Source organism: Haliotis cracherodii, unplaced genomic scaffold, assembly GCF_022045235.1.
Source record: "Haliotis cracherodii isolate W230 unplaced genomic scaffold, xgHalCrac1.p SCAF_2, whole genome shotgun sequence".
Lineage (NCBI taxonomy): Eukaryota > Metazoa > Mollusca > Gastropoda > Lepetellida > Haliotidae > Haliotis > Haliotis cracherodii.
The window spans coordinates 40,687,438-40,707,664 of record NW_027266275.1 but is presented as its reverse complement, the minus strand read 5'-3'; the positions used below and the strand labels follow the sequence as shown (position 1 = coordinate 40,707,664).

The following is a 20,227-nucleotide window of genomic DNA, read 5'->3' as shown; positions in this document are numbered from 1 at the left end:
GGGTCCACAATAAGGTGATGTTTGTTAACCCCTTTACCTCGGGGGTCCACAATAAGGTGATGTTTGTTAACCCCCTTTACTTCAGGGGTCCACTGTAAGGTGATGTTTGTTAACCTCCTCTACCTCGGGTGTCCACAATAAGGTGATGTCTGTTAACCCCCTTTACCTCAGGGGTCCACTGCAAGGTGATGTTTGTTAACCCTCTTTTATCTCAGGGGTTCACAATAAGGTGATGTTTGCTAACCCCTTTACCTTAACATGCTCAAGGGTCCATGATAAGGTTGATGTTTGATAACCTCCTTTACCACAGGGGTCCACAATAAGGTGATGTTTGTTAACCCCTTTACCTCAGGGTCTGCACTAAGGTTATATTGTTAACCCCCTTTACCTCAGGGTCCACAATAAGATGATGTTTGTGAACCCTCTTTTATCTCGGGGGGGGTCCACTGTAAGGTACTGGTGTAGGATGTTGTTGACTTGTTTTGTACAACCTCACCTTACCTCGGGTGATGATCAAGGCTGGGGAGACCTCCTCTCACCAGTGACCTGGTTTATTGTGTGTCAGCTTGGCCTACTGACCTACTTGACAATCCAGGCCATTACACTGCAGGCACATGTACCTGTGACCACAGCAATAGATAACTGAAAAATTATAAAGATGAAGATTTTAAGACTTTCTAATTTCCTAATTTACATGTGGTATACGTAAGTTAAAAGTATTATGTTTCTTGTGGTTTGGTTTGGCCTATGATAATGCAAGAGCATAGTTGTTTTTGTTGTTTTTGAAAATCTTGCTGGCATGATTCACAAAATCTGACCTGTAGGTAAATCTTCGTATTTTGGCGGAAAAACATACTGTATTCGACCCAATAATCGCCCCTCCCCCAATAAGCAACCCCCCCTTCCGGTTCTGAAAATTTATATAGTAATTATTTTGTTTTAAATGAAAATCGTCCGGGAACCAAGGTTTCCGGATATTTGAAGTCCATATAAGCGGGGCATGACTGTATATTTATCTTAGATATTTGTGACTTTGAATATTATGCGCAGAAAAAAATTACACCGTACCCCTTCAGCGAAGTCCGGCAAACGAACGGGTGATGAGAAACTTCGTCAGTACAAATTCGAAATTTGAGATAAAAAAAATCACCAGACATGTTGATTTACCGTTTAAATTGTATTTTTTGTTCAGCTAGGCATTGTTTTATATCCAGGGATTAAGATTACCTTGTGTATTGTCTCGTAAACTAAGCCGGACACAGCAATCAGCTGTACACACGTTTTCTTGGAATCTACCGGTGATTCGGTCAAGACACACTCAATGATATAACTTTACAGGATTTTAAATGCAAGGATCGGCAAAAGTTGTATCTGAAACTATTTTTTTATCAGGAATAATATATTCCAATATCTTGTTAATTTAGATGCAGCTTTTACTAAACATATTTAAAATAATAATAACCCTAAGCAAAGCCGCTGATCGCTATTGCTGTGTATTATTTTTTACATTGAACCAGTCTGACCAGTCACCGTCAAGGCTCCCGTCTTGACATAGAATCGTCCAACAAAAACAAATATGACTTTTAACGAATCAAAGTATGGCATTTATGATATATGTATCAATTCTCAGTCAACTAAAGTTCGTTTCAAGGCGTCAATAGCGGTAATCTGACCGTGGTTGCTGTTAATAACGGTGAGTTGTGCGATCTTCCGATCGTTTCACATACGATTTCCGAAATTAATTAAAACAATATTAAAAGGAATTTTGAATAAAATTAATGAAATAAGTTACAAACAAAAGTCCAGATATACAAAGAACACTTTTTATAGCCAGACAGTGTAATTACATGAATAATTTGCGAACTTCAGTATGGATTTGTTGACATGGTATTTCCGGTGTTACGTGCTCACAGTAATGTCTTTCCATGGGGGAAAAAACATCAAAACTCATTAATTCGTGTATAATGCGCACCCCCTTCTACACAGCTGTGTTTTTGGGGGGGAAAAAGTGTGCACTATTCTCAAGAAAATATGGTAAGGCTTACTGATGAATTTACGCCAATTTGACTCTGAATTGGTCCCAATAAGCGCCCACCCCTTCTGTCTTTTTTTAAGCGCCCTGGGCGCTTAATGGGTTGAATACGGTAGTTGTATCAGTTATTAGAAAGCCCTTTTTGAAGAAATACTAGAGAGCACTTGTCAGCCTAAAAGCAAGCAAGCAAGCACGCACTCACTCACTCACTCACTCACTCACGCACACACGCTCACACACACACACACACACACACACACACACACACACACGACTTGCATTCATCGTCATGTGCAGTTTGTACATTCATTTGGGGGAAGGAGGTTAGATTTACTTGCCTTTAGTTTCAAATCTAGAAAATAAATATGGTCACAGGGGTTGAAAATGACACTCATGAAAACAATTCTATTATTATGAATTTGTGTAATCCCCCACTTCAGTGTTCGAAACGAGTGCCTGCCTGTTGGCCGTGACAGGTAGAGCTCAGGCAGTAGTTTCAAGTTTATATGGGTCTGTATGGCCTTCAGTAAGTTTTCTTCTTGTTTTGTTTTGTCACAATAAGCTACAGTGTTTTAAATGAGGACCAGAAGAGCTTAGTCAGGGCCTGCAGCTTCTAAAGTCTGTGGTTCATGATGGCAGCCTGGCAATTATTTTTATTTCAAACACTGTCCCACTTGAACGGTTTAGACTATGCCTCATTGATAATTAATAATTAAGGAAATACTGTCATCTTTAGTATTTTTACATGTTATTACAGCGTTAGAAATTTCCACTGTCATAGTTAATGTAGGACTAGTAGAAATTTGCCTCTTTTTAAGGGTTTTGCTACATGTTATCATAATAAGGACTAGTGGACTAAAACTGTTAGTTTCTATAACAGTTGTTATCAACTGGTAATCTAAATAAAAAACATAAATATATAAATATCAAATTAATTACAAGCTCATCGAAAGTGATTGTGAAAGTAGACATTAGTCCTAAGGCTTTTTTCATAAAAAACACAATTTAGTGATGAGTATTTCATGACAGAATGTAGCCATGGTTCTCCAGGCAGCAACACAGGGAATATGCCTCGTATCATCTGTAGCTTGTCTGACAATTCATTCACTTTATTACTTGGGTGTGGGTGTGAAACAGCAAGCTCACTAGTCGGAAGCCAAGAGAGCAGAGATTTGCTCATATAAGGCCTGCATACACTCCACTGCCAAATATAGCCACGAATACTATCAACCAGGGTAATGGTTAGAAATAGCTGAACAGGGCCTTAGGTCTGAGAGCAAGGTATTAATAGCAGACTGATAACACAATTATTTCGGTACTGCAAAGCGAAGAATGGATAATTTAATCTGTTTGTCATGTGGCTGTTTTAACAGTCTCCCCAGATATGACTTTGTGGAGAAATTATTACCAGAACTTGCAGGGATGTATTTCTATCTGGCTCCAGAGAAGGTCAATGAGAATCTCCTTGATTTTGGTTTCGTCTGAGGATCTTTGGAAGTTCTTTTGAATGTGAACAAGGAAGTTGAGGGACATTTGAGCGGGAAGGAAGGAAGGAATAATGGAAACCCATTATATGTTACCGTCTGCAATGAGGCAACAGAAATGGGAATTTGAATCTTTTCTTGATAGTCTGATATGATACATATGCAATTAAATAATATTTCAATTTTTTTCTTATCTCTTGTTCTTTTTTAATTGAAAACCATGAAACGTTTTTCATCCAAACTTGGTACATGTATTAACATGGTGCTTTTGCTATTGATAGGGCTATGGGGATTTGTCGTCTTCTGATGACTCTTGTATCTACCAAGGAAGGAGACATTTGAAATGTCTGGGTTCATATTGAAGTGAGTGTGTGAGTATGGTTTTACGCAGCTTTTAGCAATATTCATGCAATATCACAGCGGGGGACACCAGAAATGGGCTTCACACATTGTACCCATGTCGGGAATCGAACCAGGGTTTTCAGGCGTGACGAGCGAACGCTTTAACCACCAGGCTACCTGACCGTCCCGGTTCATATTGAAATTCAGGTCTAATTAGATGAGACATTGGAAGCTGTTTATAACACAAGCACAGTGTTGTGTTCAGGCATGGCATGACAACCTCAAAATAACTACTCTTCTGTAGTTGGTTACTGACGTAATAAGTGCCCCGGGTGCTTAGAAAATTGACAAAGGGGCACTAAGTAAAACCATACACGCTACATTTGTTTTCATAGATTTAGCAAACTTACGGAACAAATTTAATTCAAATGCTGAGTAAGTTAAAACTTTTCTGACAATAAATACCTCCTAATCTGTAATTTACCCCAAAAGCGTGGATTATCATGTAAGTTTCCAGTCTTGGTAGGATATAAAGATTATATACAGATTGGTCTGTAAGTTGGTCAGGGATTGTTATTATGTTCGAAACCTTTATCAAGAAAAGCAGTGTGAGATCAGTAGGTGTGACCTGTTCATTCAGATATTTCTGCAATGTGACCTGATTTTTGGTGGTTTTAAATTTTACGGATATTGAAAGTACTGCTTGCTCTTGCTCTTGTCCAACACTCACCTCACTTTGAATGTAAGGGTTTTGTTTTCACAAGGAAATGATTCAATTTATATAAAAAATATAATTTCTATTCCCCAAGATTATTGAAAGAGGGTACATGAACTATATTGTGTGTCATGCATGTAGTATATTGCTGCACAAGCAGTAACCATGGTAATACTCTCTAACTTACCTAACTCCTGGCTCATGGGCTTTCCAGGGGAAATAGTCTCCAGTTTCTGCTGCTTGTTACAACAGCTGACTTGGGAGGATCGGATGGCCAGACTCTCTGACAGGTCATCAAGTTGTTATTCATTGTTGCTCATGCTTTCAGTCACTGGTTTGGCTGATCCATACTTAATCGGTTACCGGCTCCTGTGATATTGTAGGAATATTTACTTCATCAGGAAAGTAACTGTCGGAATAAGTTTTCTGTTCATGCAACCTCCAAATTGTTTACTCAGGTATTAATGAGTTACTGGCTGTATGACTGATTCCATTTAAAAAAACAAAAAAAACATTGTTTATCTCATGCATCAATGGGATAAACATTTGATATGAAAAAGACTTCTCATAGCCCATGGGAAATACGAGACATGTGTAAGTCCTGACTGAATTTTTATTTGTTCAGTTTGGAATGGAAGTTGCCAGTTTAAAATTTTTGCTCTAAAGCTTGAGAAAGCTGCCATCTGATTGGCTATGGTTGATTTCTTGTTAGTCATTTCATTGGTTGGTCCAAGTTCATGAATGACCTATAATGAGGTGTCCTCAGATATTTGTTTTGCGGTAGCAAGCTCAAAGAACTGATTCTAATGAGATTAAAGGAATCAGCAGTTGTATTTTAACCTATGGCCGGGTACCACTATATGGTTCATTTGGAAGTCTGTAGGACAGTGTACAGGATGGTCAGGAAAATAGAATGTTTCATCATGTTCAAATCCAGTAAATAAGGGAAAACAGGTTATTCACCTGCCAAGTTGCCAACGGCAATCTCATCTGAGCTAAGAAATCCAAGTAGCTTCATATATTTCAAGAATTATCAGTGCTGTCAAAAGTATATTTTAGAAGAGGAGGTTTTTGATATGCAATATATGATTATATGACCTGAGGTGAAATAGAGCCCAGCCAATCATTGCCAATAGCAGTATGCTACCTAATGTTAAGTGTATCTTAAGGGCTAGTAGACATTCTGGCATTTTCCCCTGTGTTCCTGTGTGTATTTTTATTCCTGCTAGTACATGCTTCAGGTTCTGCCCCTGCAGTGTAAACAACGTAAGTTAATGGGAAAATAATCTGTTTGTTGCCGAGTTATTTTAGGCTTACTTTTTTTAGAAATTGTTTTTGAATAATGATAAGAGTGTCCAGTTAGTTTTTCCAAGACTTCAGCCTTTTAGGGTTGGCAAATCTCATTATGATAATGCTTTGAATCTCAGTAAACTGTTAAATACAGATGAACACAAAATATATTTTTATTTTCGTTTAAACACACAGGTATTTCCTGTTTTGCAAGGATGGAAATGTAGTCTGAATAGTGATAACATATAGCAATACCCCCCCCCCAAATGTCTTAAATTCTGCTTGCCCAGAGGACACCTTTAACAGTAACGAAACTGGTCCAGGTATGTTGTAATTTCCATACGTGGTATCAAATGAGGAAATACCAGTGTACAATTTATCAAAGGACCCAGGTAGAGACAATATGTTTTAGATCCATTGTCGGTTTTAATGTCATGAATACAAGATGTGCATCTTCCAGGTTTCAGGGACCTGTCAGACCAGTGACACAGTTCGCTGCAGTTTTGTCCCTAGTTCTAATGATTGGGTTCAAATCCCAGATTTGCCCTGATTATGTTCTTGTTTTGTCAGTCTCATACCTTTGCTTGAGGATTTCACAATAGGGGTAAATGTATATGACCAATTGGGGTTGGGCTGCCATCCCATGGTGATGCTTGTCTCATGCATGTTCCTCTTCTTCCAGGGAGGGCACGGCTTCCTAAGATCACCCTGCCCGAAAACCCACCTGCCAGTCCACAGTAAGTCATTCATTTTCTATTTTGTTCTTGACATGTTTATATATGGACCACAACGTGAATGTGCATCAGGCAACGATTTAAAATATACAATGTAACCCTGTTTACCCAGACAGTACCAGTGAAATATTCTGGATAATCAAGTTTCCAAATTAACAGATTATAGTGCGGAGTATGATGTCCTGCTGTAATATGTCCCCTTAAAGATCCTCTGGAAGAAGGTTTTTTGTTTTTTTTTAATAATGAGGTTTCATTGTATTGGTTTAGTAAATTACCTGTACTCTGTCATCAAGCTACTATTGGTGTATAAATTGAAAACATTATGAATACTTTTCAATTTATTTCCTTCAAGATTTGTCAGTCAAATATAATTATTCACGGGCAGTGTTAAATTGTTTGTGTTAGTATTTGTGCTAGTGCTAAATGTTGCTAGTTATCCTTGGTTAGAACATGTCAAATATATCCTCAGTATTGTCCTTATTTACAAAGACTTGTATCAAACATTGAACAAATACTGCAGGGTACTTTATTACAGACCTGTAGAGAAAATATGTCAAGCTCTAAAGGTTTATATCTAAAAGGTAACACTATGTTATGTCATTATTTTTTAGTATAATTTACTACTTTCTTCAACATATACTTCCCAATTTACAATTCCACACAAGTAACCATAATTTACCTATGGAGACCAGCCAATGGCTATTTCATCTGTAAAGAGAGAAGATAGTTAGGGATAGGTTTCACTGTCTCTTTTATAGATGAAGCTTTTCTCCAACAAAGAGGGTTTGTATGTACTACAAAAATATCACCACTGGCCTAATATATTCACAATAAAAATGGTTTGATGCACAAAAATCTGTGTGGTCTGAAAAACACTTGCTACATAGAGAATCTCACCTGAGTGTCCTTTGATATCAAATTTATCAACAAGTGTTGATATATTTGGTATCAAAAGACACAAGGGTGAGATTCTATTTATCATCCATCATCATTCTTCCAACTTTTTCAGTTTGTAGACAGTAATAAGCAGTGTCTAAAGTGTAAAAAGTAATGCTTACAGCTTCAGTAGCAGAGCCATTAGTGATGTCATTTGACTGTGACATCATGGTAACAATTTTATTGCAGCGATATCTACAGTGTAGATATCGCTTGATCTCACCCAAGCGATATCTCCTGTGGGAGCCAGTTTTGGATGATAAATTACAATAAAAAACCTAGATACTGAAGCTTCTGTAACTTGCATGTTGACTGTATATGGTCACTGTATGTTTCCCCATATACCATGGTTGGTGATGGGTTTATTTTAGCAATAACTGGAGGTGAATGTGACACTTCCAGTGAGAATCAGAAAATGGTCATGATATGACTGAAACTAACTTCATGACACAGATGAATTATCAACTTTAAGATCAGTCCTTGTAACAATGTAGCAGGTTTTTGTAAATAGTGATTTATTTTAGTCCTATGTGTGGGCATACTTGCTACTGGTCAATTTTTATTCCCTTACATTTGAGAAATGATGAGAGTGTGATGTGGAAGAGGAGCTGTAATATTGTTGTTGTTTTCTCTTCAGGCCTCCTCGCCCTGATTTGGATTCCACAGCAACTTTGACCATTGGGGATAAGACAGTTGAGTGCGATGCCACAGATCTCGAGCCAATCAAATTGTTGGGCCGCGGCGCATATGGCGTCGTGGAGGAGATGCGTCATAGACCTAGCAATACCATCCTAGCCGTTAAGGTAAGGCAGCTTTACACATGTAGCAGGTTTTTACATAATGTCAGTAATTTTTGTCCGGTCTGAATCCTAGATTTACCCTTATTTCACTGTTTGGTCAGCATCATACCCAGTGGTAAAAGTTAATGACTTACATTACTTTGGAAATTCCAGGTTAGAATTGTTCCCAGGTTACCAATGCTTAAGAGGTGATAAAAATGTGACTTGGCTTATTGCGTGTCTTCATCGAATCCTGGTTCGCCCCGATTATGTTTCTAGGTTTATCTGCACCATACCCGTGCTCGTGGGTTTCACCAAAGTGGTAAACATCTGAGACATGCATCACTTTGGGCTTTCCTCTGACATTAAGCTGACAAACTGTGATATAACTGGAAAACTGTTAAAAGCAGCGTTAAACCGAACTGACACTGACTCAGCTGGGCTGCTGGGGAATAGCTGGAATATTGACTGTGGTGAAAAACAGCAAACAAACAAAAAATATAGATTTCTACCCACATAAGCTGACATGCTGTGTAATAACAGAAATGCTGTTCAACGCTGTGTAAAAACTAACCCACTCATTCCACTACTAGAAACTCAATGTGCATATTATTGCTGATAAGGCATTAATTATATTGGTTATAAAACTGCATGACAACTTTCATGCAAAATTGCGAACAGAAATATGTTAGTCTTTCTGTCTTGTATATCTCCAAATACCATTTTGTGAACTACAGGCAGTGATGTTTTATTTCAGCGTATCATGGCAACTGTAAATAACCAAGAAACAAAGAGGCTGTTGATGGATTTGGATGTGAACATGCGCAGTGGCTCCTGTCCGTACACTGTGCACTTTTATGGAGCGCTGTTCAGAGATGTACGTACTCTTGTTGTCAGAGTGATTTTCAAGTAGTGACGTTCACCATGGAAATCCAGGGTCTTTGTCATAGCCTGATGTTGAATGTTAAAATGTTGTTGAAAATTGAGGGGATTGTATGATTGGTGTACATTGTTTCACGGGGTTGTAGCATCTGTGTTACATTATTTCAGGGGATTGTAGTATCTGTGTACATTGGTTCAGGGGATTGAAGTATCTGTGTTACATTATTTCAGGGGATTGTATGATTGGTGTACATTGTTTCAGGGGGTTGTAGCATCTGTGTACATTGTTTCAGGGGGTTGTAGCAACTGTGTACATTGTTTCAGGGGATTGAAGTATCTGTGTTACATTATTTCAGGTGGTTGTAGCATCTGTTACATTGTTTCAGGTGGTTGTAGTATCTGTTACATTGTTTCAGGAGATTGTAGCATCTGTTACATTGTTTCAGGGGATTGTAGCATCTGTGTACATTGTTTCAGGAGATTGTAGTATCTGTGTACATTGTTTCAGGAGATTGTAGTATCTGTGTACATTGTTTCAGGGGATTGTAGCATCTGTGTACATTGGTTCAGGGGGTTGTAGCCTCTGTTACATTGTTTCAGGGGGTTGTAGCATCTGTGTTACATTGTTTCAGGGGATTGTAGTATCTGTGTACATTGGTTCAGGTGGATGTAGCATCTGTGTACATTGTTTCAGGGGATTGTAGTATCCGTGTACATTGTTTCAGGTGGATGTAGCATCTGTGTACATTGTTTCAGGGGATTGTAGTATCTGCATACATTGTTTCAGGGGATTGTAGTATCTGTGTACATTGTTTCAGGGGGTTGTAGCATCTGTTACATTGTTTCAGGGGGTTGTAGCAGCTGTGTTACATTGTTTCAGGGGGTTGTAGCCTCTGTTACATTGTTTCAGGGGGTTGTAGCATCTGTGTTACATTGGTTCAGGGGGTTGTAGCCTCTGTTACATTGTTTCAGGGGGTTGTAGCATCTGTGTTACATTGTTTTAGGGGATTGTAGTATCTGTGTACATTGGTTCAGGGGGTTGTAGCATCTGCGTACATTGTTTCAGGGGATTGTAGTATCTGTGTACATTGTTTCAGGGGATTGTAGTATCAGTGTACATTGTTTTAGGGGGATGTAGCATCTGTGTACATTGTTTCAGGGGATTGTAGTATCTGCGTACATTGTTTCAGGGGATTGTAGTATCTGTGTACATTGTTTCAGGGGGTTGTAGCATCTGTGTACATTGTTTCAGGGGATTGTAGCATCTGTGTACATTGTTTCAGGTGGATGTAGCATCTGCGTACATTGTTTCAGGGGATTGTAGTATCCGTGTACATTGTTTCAGGGGATTGTAGCATCTGTGTACATTGTTTCAGGGGATTGAAGTATCTGTGTTACATTATTTCAGGTGGTTGTAGCATCTGTTACATTGTTTCAGGGGGTTGTAGCATCTGTGTACATTGTTTCAGGGGATTGAAGTATCTGTGTTACATTATTTCAGGTGGTTGTAGCATCTGTTACATTGTTTCAGGGGGATGTATGTATCTGTGTTACATTGGTTCAGGGGGTTGTAGCCTCTGTTACATTGTTTCAGGGGGTTGTAGCATCTGTGTTACATTGTTTTAGGGGATTGTAGTATCTGTGTACATTGGTTCAGGGGGTTGTAGCATCTGCGTACATTGTTTCAGGGGATTGTAGTATCTGTGTACATTGTTTCAGGGGATTGTAGTATCCGTGTACATTGTTTTAGGGGGATGTAGCATCTGTGTACATTGTTTCAGGGGATTGTAGTATCTGCGTACATTGTTTCAGGGGATTGTAGTATCTGTGTACATTGTTTCAGGGGGTTGTAGCATCTGTGTACATTGTTTCAGGGGATTGTAGCATCTGTGTACATTGTTTCAGGTGGATGTAGCATCTGCGTACATTGTTTCAGGGGATTGTAGTATCCGTGTACATTGTTTCAGGGGATTGTAGCATCTGTGTACATTGTTTCAGGGGATTGAAGTATCTGTGTTACATTATTTCAGGTGGTTGTAGCATCTGTTACATTGTTTCAGGGGGTTGTAGCATCTGTGTACATTGTTTCAGGGGATTGAAGTATCTGTGTTACATTATTTCAGGTGGTTGTAGCATCTGTTACATTGTTTCAGGGGGATGTATGTATCTGTGTACATTGTTTCAGGTGGTTGTAGTATCTGTTACATTGTTTCAGGAGATTGTAGCATCTGTTACATTGTTTCAGGAGATTGTAGTATCAGTGTACATTGTTTCAGGGGATTGTAGCATCTGTGTACATTGGTTCAGGGGGTTGTAGCCTCTGTTACATTGTTTCAGGGGATTGTAGTATCTGTGTACATTGTTTCAGGGGGTTGTAGCATCTGTGTTACATTGTTTCAGGGGATTGTAGCATCTGTTACATTGTTTCAGGGGATTGTAGTATCCGTGTACATTGTTTCAGGGGATTGTAGTATCTGTGTACATTGTTTCAGGGGATTGTAGCATCTGTGTACATTGTTTCAGGGGATTGTAGTATCTGTGTACATTGTTTCAGGTGGATGTAGCATCTGCGTACATTGTTTCAGGGGATTGTAGTATCTGTGTACATTGTTTCAGGGGGATGTATGGATCTGTGTACATTGTTTCAGGGGGTTGTAGCATCTGTGTTACATTGTTTCAGGGGATTGTAGCATCTGTGTACACTGTTTCAGGGGGATGTATGGATCTGCATGGAAGTGATGGAGACATCACTGGACAAATTCTACAAGAAAATATATTCCAATGGGGACAAAATACCTGAAGAAGTCTTAGGCAAGATAGCCTACTCAGTAAGTATAATGATACTCATATATTGTTTGAGACATGTTGCTCTTATATATGCTCAGTGTCTTCTTTTCCTCTCATTTGGTAGAGACAGATTTTCATAATGCTTACTTAAAACAAAGTTTCCAAAATAAAGTATAGATTAGTATCATCTGAGATACTGCATGCATCAGATTCACATGTACAGCATGCATTGAGGAAAGGGAAATGACTTAGAAGTTACTGAACAAATCTATGGCTTGTGGTGAAGTGAGACTGTAATTGTTGTGTGTGTCCCCTGCCAGGTGGTGCAAGCCCTCCACTACCTGCACACAGAACTCAAAGTGATTCATCGAGATGTCAAGCCATCCAACATCCTCATCAACATCAAGGGAATGGTGAAAATATGTGACTTTGGCATCAGTGGCTACTTGGTAGATTCTATAGCACGGACAAAGGATGCTGGATGTCGACCTTATATGGGTGTAAGCATGCACTTGATTGCACTTGTCATTTTATACACCTCGCTTCAATTTCTATTATGGATAAAAGTGTGAGGCCCGTGTTCCCAACCATGGCTCCAGGGATACAGGTACAAGAGACTGAGACCATACTCATTCCAAGGGCGTGGAAATACATTATGCTTGTGTCCTGATGTCAGTCAGCACAGTGGTACTGTAATAAACATGTGATTGTGATATCTTTAAGTGGCATTAAGCTGCAGTATCAATAAAGAAGGAGTTAACTTGTGGATTTCAATCTTCCCGAGGCTAGGGAGTTAACTGGCTGTTCACCCTTCCTAACTTTCTTGGTTCGACCATAGCGCCACGAGCTGCGATTACAGGTTTTGTCCCTTTTATGTCCCTCCTATTGATCAGTCAGATTCCACTATCATATCACTTGCATTTGATAATCAAAATCTTTTTAGTAATAAAGTAAACTCTGTCTTCATATGATAGTGAGTAAAACGGTGTGTGAGTGTCTCATTTGTTCACTGTACTTTTTCAGCCGGAGAGGATAAATCCCGAACCCACAAATCCTGACTATGGCATCAGGTCGGATGTTTGGAGTCTTGGAATTACAATGGTGAGTTGGCCCCTGTTATTAAGAGACAATAAGCAGGTTCATGATGGGAACCATGAGACGGATACCTACTGTTGCGAAAAGTAGAATCGGTTCTAAAGACAGGTCAAGTGACACATTGGTGACATCTATTTGCATTTTGTATGAAAATAGGGGAAACAATTTGGGATGTGGGCTGTGACTCTCCAACTCTCCCAGTTGCAGACATTGAGCCCGGCAGCTCAGGCGTGTAATTGGGGACTAAACTGAGGATCTGGTTGTCACCTTGTGGAGGAGGGATATAGCTGGGATATTACTGACTGCAGTGTTTAACTCTTCCAGATTGAGATTGCAACCGGCGTGTTCCCCTATAGCAAGTGGAAGACTCCGTTTGAGCAGATCAAGCAGGTGGTGATGGAGGATCCCCCCAAACTCCCCCCAGGACAGTTCACCCCTGAGTTCGAGGACATTATAGTCAAGTGGTAAGTCCTGGACTCCACACTAACAACACTTTTCAACACCTCTGTGGATGCATGAAGGTTAGGTGCTACAAACCTATCAAAAAGTTCAACTTTGATATGACCTAATAATTGAATTACACCAAATGGGAAATGTCAAGATTTTTAAGAGCTCAAAAAGTTTGGTTCCTGGTCCATCCTGACACACAATTTAAGAATGCCACAGACGTTTTAGACTCTGCCAAAAAACTTAGTTTCAAAATAACCAGGGAGTGATGTTCACCTTTGTTATGATGTCAGTACTGCGATACCATAACAATATTTTGTACAATGATAAAATGAGTTGTCAAAAGAAGAATTAAATATTGCTTGTAATTTTGAATGTTCTTTGGCATTGTAGCTAAAAGAAGGTTGTTTGAATATACAGTGCCTCCCCAGTATGATGGGTAGTTATGTCCTATATTGTCATTCGTGCAAATTATGAGTACTAATTTGAAGGAACTACTAATTTGAGACCCTAGTTATCAATGATAATCCTATGTGTGTGTCAAAATGGGTTGGCATCTCTGCATACATACTGTGTAATAACATCACATTTGTAATCAGTTATTACCAGAGCCTCAATCCACATGGTTGTGCCCTGAGCCGTACCAGTATCCTCTGCACTTGGGTTGACACCAAGATTCACCCTGATTACAATACTTAGTCAACATTGTACTCAAACTTGTGGACTTAACCAATTTCTATCACTTCAGCATCCACCCCACCTTACCTTGGCCACCATTATGTAACTGAACTATTTCCTAAGCTAGTTTTACATGTGTATTTCAGTGATGATGTGATTTTGATGGGTTTCTTTCCTTCCAGCCTGAAGAAGGACTACAGGGAGCGGCCGAACTATGTGATGCTTCTGGAACACCCATTCTGCGTCCGTGCCGCAACGAAGGAAGTGGACATGGCTGCCTATGTTGGCTCAGTTATAGAACGCTTCGGGGATTTAAATGAAAGTGTAAGATAAACTGTAGCTCACCGTATCGACATCCGGAGCCATTCCATGCCAGCTGTGGTGGTAAAAAGACCACATATCTATTTATTTGTAAGATACTCTCCTTCCTTCGACAAGGTCGGTGATGGCATCAAGTTCTGTCACTGCTGTCAAGTTGGTTGGAGTAAAGGACATATATTGAAGTCGGTGAGAAGAGAATCAGGATCAACCTTAATAGTTTCAATATCAGCAATTAATTAGTTTCCCATATGCAAAATTTGTACATTTCAATTAGGCCAGTATTGGAGGGAGCTGGTTAGGTACACGATGACCTTTTCAAGGTGGAACTATTACGGATGTAATGATGTTCTCATTCATGCCAGAGCGATAGCTGAGTAGCATGCTGGGTGTGAAACCATCTCCACTTGGATAATCACATAATTATTTAATTGAAAGGTTATGTATCTTAACAAGGAGACAGAATTGGACCCTATACACAATATGGCGGTATTAGTGCAGTGACAGTCCCCCGCAGACCTTCACTGGTCTGTACAGACACATTAAACATTTCTCTCTTAATAATAGGGCTGAGATTAATGTTCGTGATCATAGGGCATACTGAGTAAGTTTGATTTCTACAATCATGGTTACGTTTCACAGTAAGTGTGCAGGCAGATAGGGCCATTGGAGATATTATTCAAAATGAGATGTTTTAATGTAGTGTGGTGTATTCTCTGTACTATACTTCTATGGTACATACTTCAAGTCAGGTTTAGATGTGTTTCATTACAACTGAAGTCACACTCACTTGTTTCATCACCAACCCGAAATTGTGATAATGTTGGGACACACAATAAAGAGAGAGATGATTTGGGAGCCATTCTTGAAATTATTTCATGAGTGATTTAACACAGCAATAAACAGGGGAGATACTTTCAATGGTATGAAAAATGTTCGAAAAACCCCAACTATTTCTACTGATTGGAAGGCTGGGGAAAATTCAGTTGATGAAGACAAGGGTTATAAGATGTGACATACTGTCAAAGCCAGTTGATCATCAGTTGCAAGGGACGGGCAAACCTAGTTAAGAAGCCCACCTGTTAACTTCAGAATATTATCACATCTGTGATGGGGAACTTGTCTGATGATCATTCATGACCCCATGTCAATGGAATTGAGAACCTGCTTCAGACTTAAAGATAGCTTTGTACTTAAACAACCCTTTTCATTTTGGGTTTACAGAATTGATTGACCCGAGCCAAAGGCAACAATTAGAAAACATTTTGAATTATAAAACAAAATAGATGTTTTTAGCTACTTCTGCATCTTTGAAAAGATAAAATCCTACAATTATAAGCTTTCAAGTGTTTATGTAGTGGTTAATCGGATACCTTGTAGAAAGTCTCTGGACTAATACTGGAAGCAGTATCAACCAAAGTTGCTAGCACTTTGTCATCCTTCCTTCAGATTGGGAGAATCCAACTTGCCTGTTTTCTTAAGTTGGTTTGCCTGTGCCATTGAAAGGAAACCTAAGTGAATCGTGTTTCATGAATTTATGTTTCCAGTAAGATACAGTATCCTGCATTACTGTGTATGATGTTGAAGATGTCTTTCATGTTGGTATGGATAATTGATTGTTGGAGAGTTACCTTATACACTGTTGTTGGTAGAGTCTTCAACTCTATAACACTGTTTACCTCCTCAACTTAGGAAGGAGTTATTGTTTGTATTATTTGGTTTACAGATATGCCCCCACCACCAACAAAAATCAGAATTGTGGATTAAAATTGGAATTTTAGGAACAGTACAAATTTCCTATTGTCACATTAATTTTGATAACTGAAAGTAGTTTAATATAGGAATGAGTCAAACTCTTTGATTGTCATTCAAACATCCCATCAGGCTCAGATATTGTATAGCAATATATTGTATAGTTTCTTCACCCTACTGACCTTACTTTTAAGATATCACTTTGAACCAAATAATAGAAAATGCCTAATGATAATGAAAACACTTTCACAAAGTTTTTATTATGTATTCCCTTAAAAATCAAACTTTAGCAAAATATTTTGCAGAAGATAACAAAAATTAAAGCTCTACTTAAAAGATGAAATGTACAATTATGTTAGCGATTGTATTCTAAGGATTCTTTTTTCATGCCATATAGTTAGGTGATATTTTGAGTGTAAGTACTGACAGAGTGTTTATGCCAGAATTTTGTATTTTCTTGGTTTACATGGACATGATGTATATCAATGGACGATACCTATGATTACTTTTTCAGGAAAAGAGGCTGATGAAATGAATTCCTCTAAATTTTGAACTTTTTAAATATATGTTTTAAAGCTGATTCTGTTTCTTCTACAAGGCTTTTAACTGTAAGCCAGGAAATAGAGGCATGGCATCACATACTTCTCCTGACATGTATCTTAGTAGATGATTTCTTTTGCTCATGATAGAAGGGGCACAGGTTGTACAAAGTTGACATTTTCAGATGAAGTACTGTGTTTCATGGATCAGAGACTATGTACATCAGTAGCAGCCCTATTCCTTTCATTGTCCATGTCTAAAATTGATTATGTCTCAGCTGATTGGTTGGCATGAAATGTACATGGCACTGGCTTCCTTCATATGGTGGTGGAATATATAACTATATGTAACAAACACTTACAGATTCATGTCTTTCCCTGATAGTGGACATTGTGAAGCAGTTGCGGTGGTTGTTGGCATCAGTGCCTCTGCATCTGGAAGTTCTATACCATAACTGGTCATAACAGTCAAATTTAGTCGCATTGGCAGAATCTCTGACTTATGTGTCGTCTCTTAGCAGACAGTATTACCATGGACCAAGGCTTTGATATTTATATCTGGAATCGGCAGGACCGATTTGCTTTACAATACTTCCTTCGGTCATGTATTTGTACACGAGACGTGGTGTGGTCACATCACGTCTTATGGGTAATGTAATCTTCGTATGAATGAGGACAGGGTTGACTCATGGATGTCAACTTCTTTATTTTTGTCAGTGCGACATTTCAGTACAGATCCTTGAACCTTTATCAAGCATTTGTCAACCCGGTCTTCATTGTGACAACTTTGAGAGTATTGAATGGAGTTGCCTTGTTGTAATAGGTTCCCTCGTCACGCACAGGACCTGGTGTCCATTAGACATCATGGGTACAGTCTGTGTAGCCCATTCTTGGAGACGCTAGTAAGAATATAAGGCTTCAGAGCAATTATATAAACCAATCTCCCTGGTGATAAAGGTGGGATTATTTTTCCTATAGCCTGCATATCATTGTTCGAGCAAGTGCTAAGAAAAGCAACCATTTCATCCTTTCCACTCCGTTATATTATTGCAAATGCTCAGTTGAGTTGACTCAGAAAGGGAGTGATGTCCAGCAATCGGGGTGTCCCAATCTCACATGTTAGAGGCAGGGGATGAGACCTGGTGCTAACAACCACCTCCGACGGAATGTGGATCAGTGGTCCCAGCAAACACTCTGAGGATGTTACTGTGTATGAGTTGTCTCCCTTCAAAATGTGCCAAAGATGTGTAGATTACACTGAAACACTGACTGCGAATTTTGAAAATATGTACATATTATTGAAGTGAGGACAGATGGATTGTAGCAGTGTACACTGGTCCTTGTATGCTGTTGGTTGTACATAGAGTGTGTGTAGACTCAGAAATGTTAGCTGCTGCCAAAAGTTGTGGTATATATTCAGACTGAGAGTGATGGAGTATGCATGGATGTGAGAAAGGGACGGTCACACATTAACTGTTATCTATGCCATAATTTATGAAAACAGAACAAGTGTAAATAAATATACCTCAAAAGATTTTAACTTGTTTTTAGTGCTCCATAGCAAAGATTTTATTGTATCTATACCAAGGTTATTGATCAGTGAACATCCTATGATCTACAGAAGCTAACATTGTGTCAAGATTATGAAATTATTTCTGTTGTCATGGGCTGTGGTCCATCGGTGCAGAGTGCAGCTGAAGGACATGTTAGTATTCAGGCAATAGCATTCACTTAAGAGCAAAAATGTTACTTTGTTTTAAACTTTTATCTGTACAGTCTCAATTGAGGATTCATTGTCAGGAATATGTACAGAAATTTCTGAAAATAAAAATACTATATATCTGCAATAACGACTCATTGCTTATTAGTTGATGCATGAAGAGGATTATGTATCAATTGTGACTTTGGTAGTGTGCACTACCTCTTTATCAATTGTGACTTGGGTAGAGTGCACTACCTCTTTATCAATTGTGACTTGGGTAGAGTGCACTACCTCTTAATGAATTGTGACTTAGGTAGTGTGCACTACCTTTTTATCAATTGTGACTTGGGTAGTGTGCTCTACCTCTTTATCAATTGTGACTCGGGTAGTGTGCACTACCTCTTTATCAGTTGTGACTTGGGTAGTGTGCATTCTGCTGAAACCTGTTTGATATATTAAAACAATATTAAAATTATTTTGTTGAAAAACAAATAACTTAACTGTTCTCGCCAGTCATCTCATATTTCCATTTTTTTTGCTTGTTAGCTACCTTCAGACATTTTTCTTTCCATGTGATCCACGGCAATAGCATTTTTTACCAGTTCTCTTTGCTTCTTGTATCATGTTTGATCTGTCCTCTGTTATTCAAATAATACATGTATCTTACAGGGATGAGACAAAACAAAAGCCACATAGAAAACTTAAAGATCACAATAGTCAAAGTCTATTTTTCTTAAGGAATCTTGGGGGCACAGGTGGCCCAGTCGTCTAAGGCGCCGTGATTCGCTGTGCAGAGTTGCGTCCCTTGGGCACGCCAGAAATCTATGATTGTGGGTTCGAATCCCGGTTCGCCCCGATTATGTTTCTAGGTTTGTCAGCACCATACCCGTGCTCGTGGGTTTTACCGAAGTGGTAAATGTCTGTGTCCTGCATCACTTCGGGCTTTCCTCCCACATTAAGCTGACACGCCCCCGTATAACTGGAATACTGTTAAAAGCGGCGTTAAACCAAACTCACTCACTCACTCACTTAAGGAATCTTGAAATCTTGAATGATTATCTTATGTTTCAACTAGAATTGTTTGAAAGTACTTTCCATAACAGAAGCAGCCCTGTCACCACCATGTACAGATTATTTCCCAGGTCTCAGAATTATACAAGTGAACATGCAACAGTAATTACCAAAACATACAACCATGTTAAACAATAGCCTTGACCTTTGATGGACACAGCACCAAAATTACTTTTATCCCCCAGGTATGTAATTCAGGGGGATATGGTTATCGACTTGTCTGTCCATTAATAATAAGTTTTGTCTGGATCATATCTCCAAAACTAGTAGATATTCTTTCATGAAACTTTGCACACACAAACTCCAGGTTGTTAACAGGTGCCTCTTGCTATTAAGGGATCAGTATTATTTTTTGCTGTTTTCACAACAACAAGTTTGACTTTGACTTTGACACTGGGCAGATCAAACTTCACCATTGAAGGAAACCAAAATAACAGAAGGGAAATGTTTAGTGTAAACATTTATATCTATATCTATTAAGCTGCGATATAACATTTGATAAGTTTAATGTGAAATGTGAGCTTCAGTAATTGGTAATGCAACAGATTACAGCATAAGCCACGGACCAATTGTGTGACATCCACAATGACTAATATCTTTGAAAAAAAGGACCTGACATATACCTAACTGTAAAAGAAAGGCAT

General features: G+C 38.8%; 1 protein-coding gene across 3 annotated transcripts in view; it reads left to right on the top strand.

Moving 5' to 3' along the window:
• The window catches only part of LOC139468099 (dual specificity mitogen-activated protein kinase kinase 6-like), a 35,246-nt gene extending 16,586 nt beyond the window's left edge, over positions 1 to 18,660 (top strand). For all 3 annotated transcript variants that reach the window (XM_071249825.1, XM_071249823.1, XM_071249826.1), the window contains exons 2-9: positions 6,546 to 6,600; positions 8,171 to 8,336; positions 9,070 to 9,189; positions 11,906 to 12,022; positions 12,302 to 12,481; positions 13,005 to 13,082; positions 13,401 to 13,540; positions 14,384 to 18,660. In XM_071249825.1, the coding sequence (XP_071105926.1) occupies positions 6,546 to 6,600; positions 8,171 to 8,336; positions 9,070 to 9,189; positions 11,906 to 12,022; positions 12,302 to 12,481; positions 13,005 to 13,082; positions 13,401 to 13,540; positions 14,384 to 14,534 (1,007 nt within the window). In that variant the 3' untranslated portion in view covers positions 14,535 to 18,660. The remainder of the gene's footprint in view (positions 1 to 6,545; positions 6,601 to 8,170; positions 8,337 to 9,069; positions 9,190 to 11,905; positions 12,023 to 12,301; positions 12,482 to 13,004; positions 13,083 to 13,400; positions 13,541 to 14,383) is intronic.
• Positions 18,661 to 20,227: the final 1,567 nt, after the last annotated feature.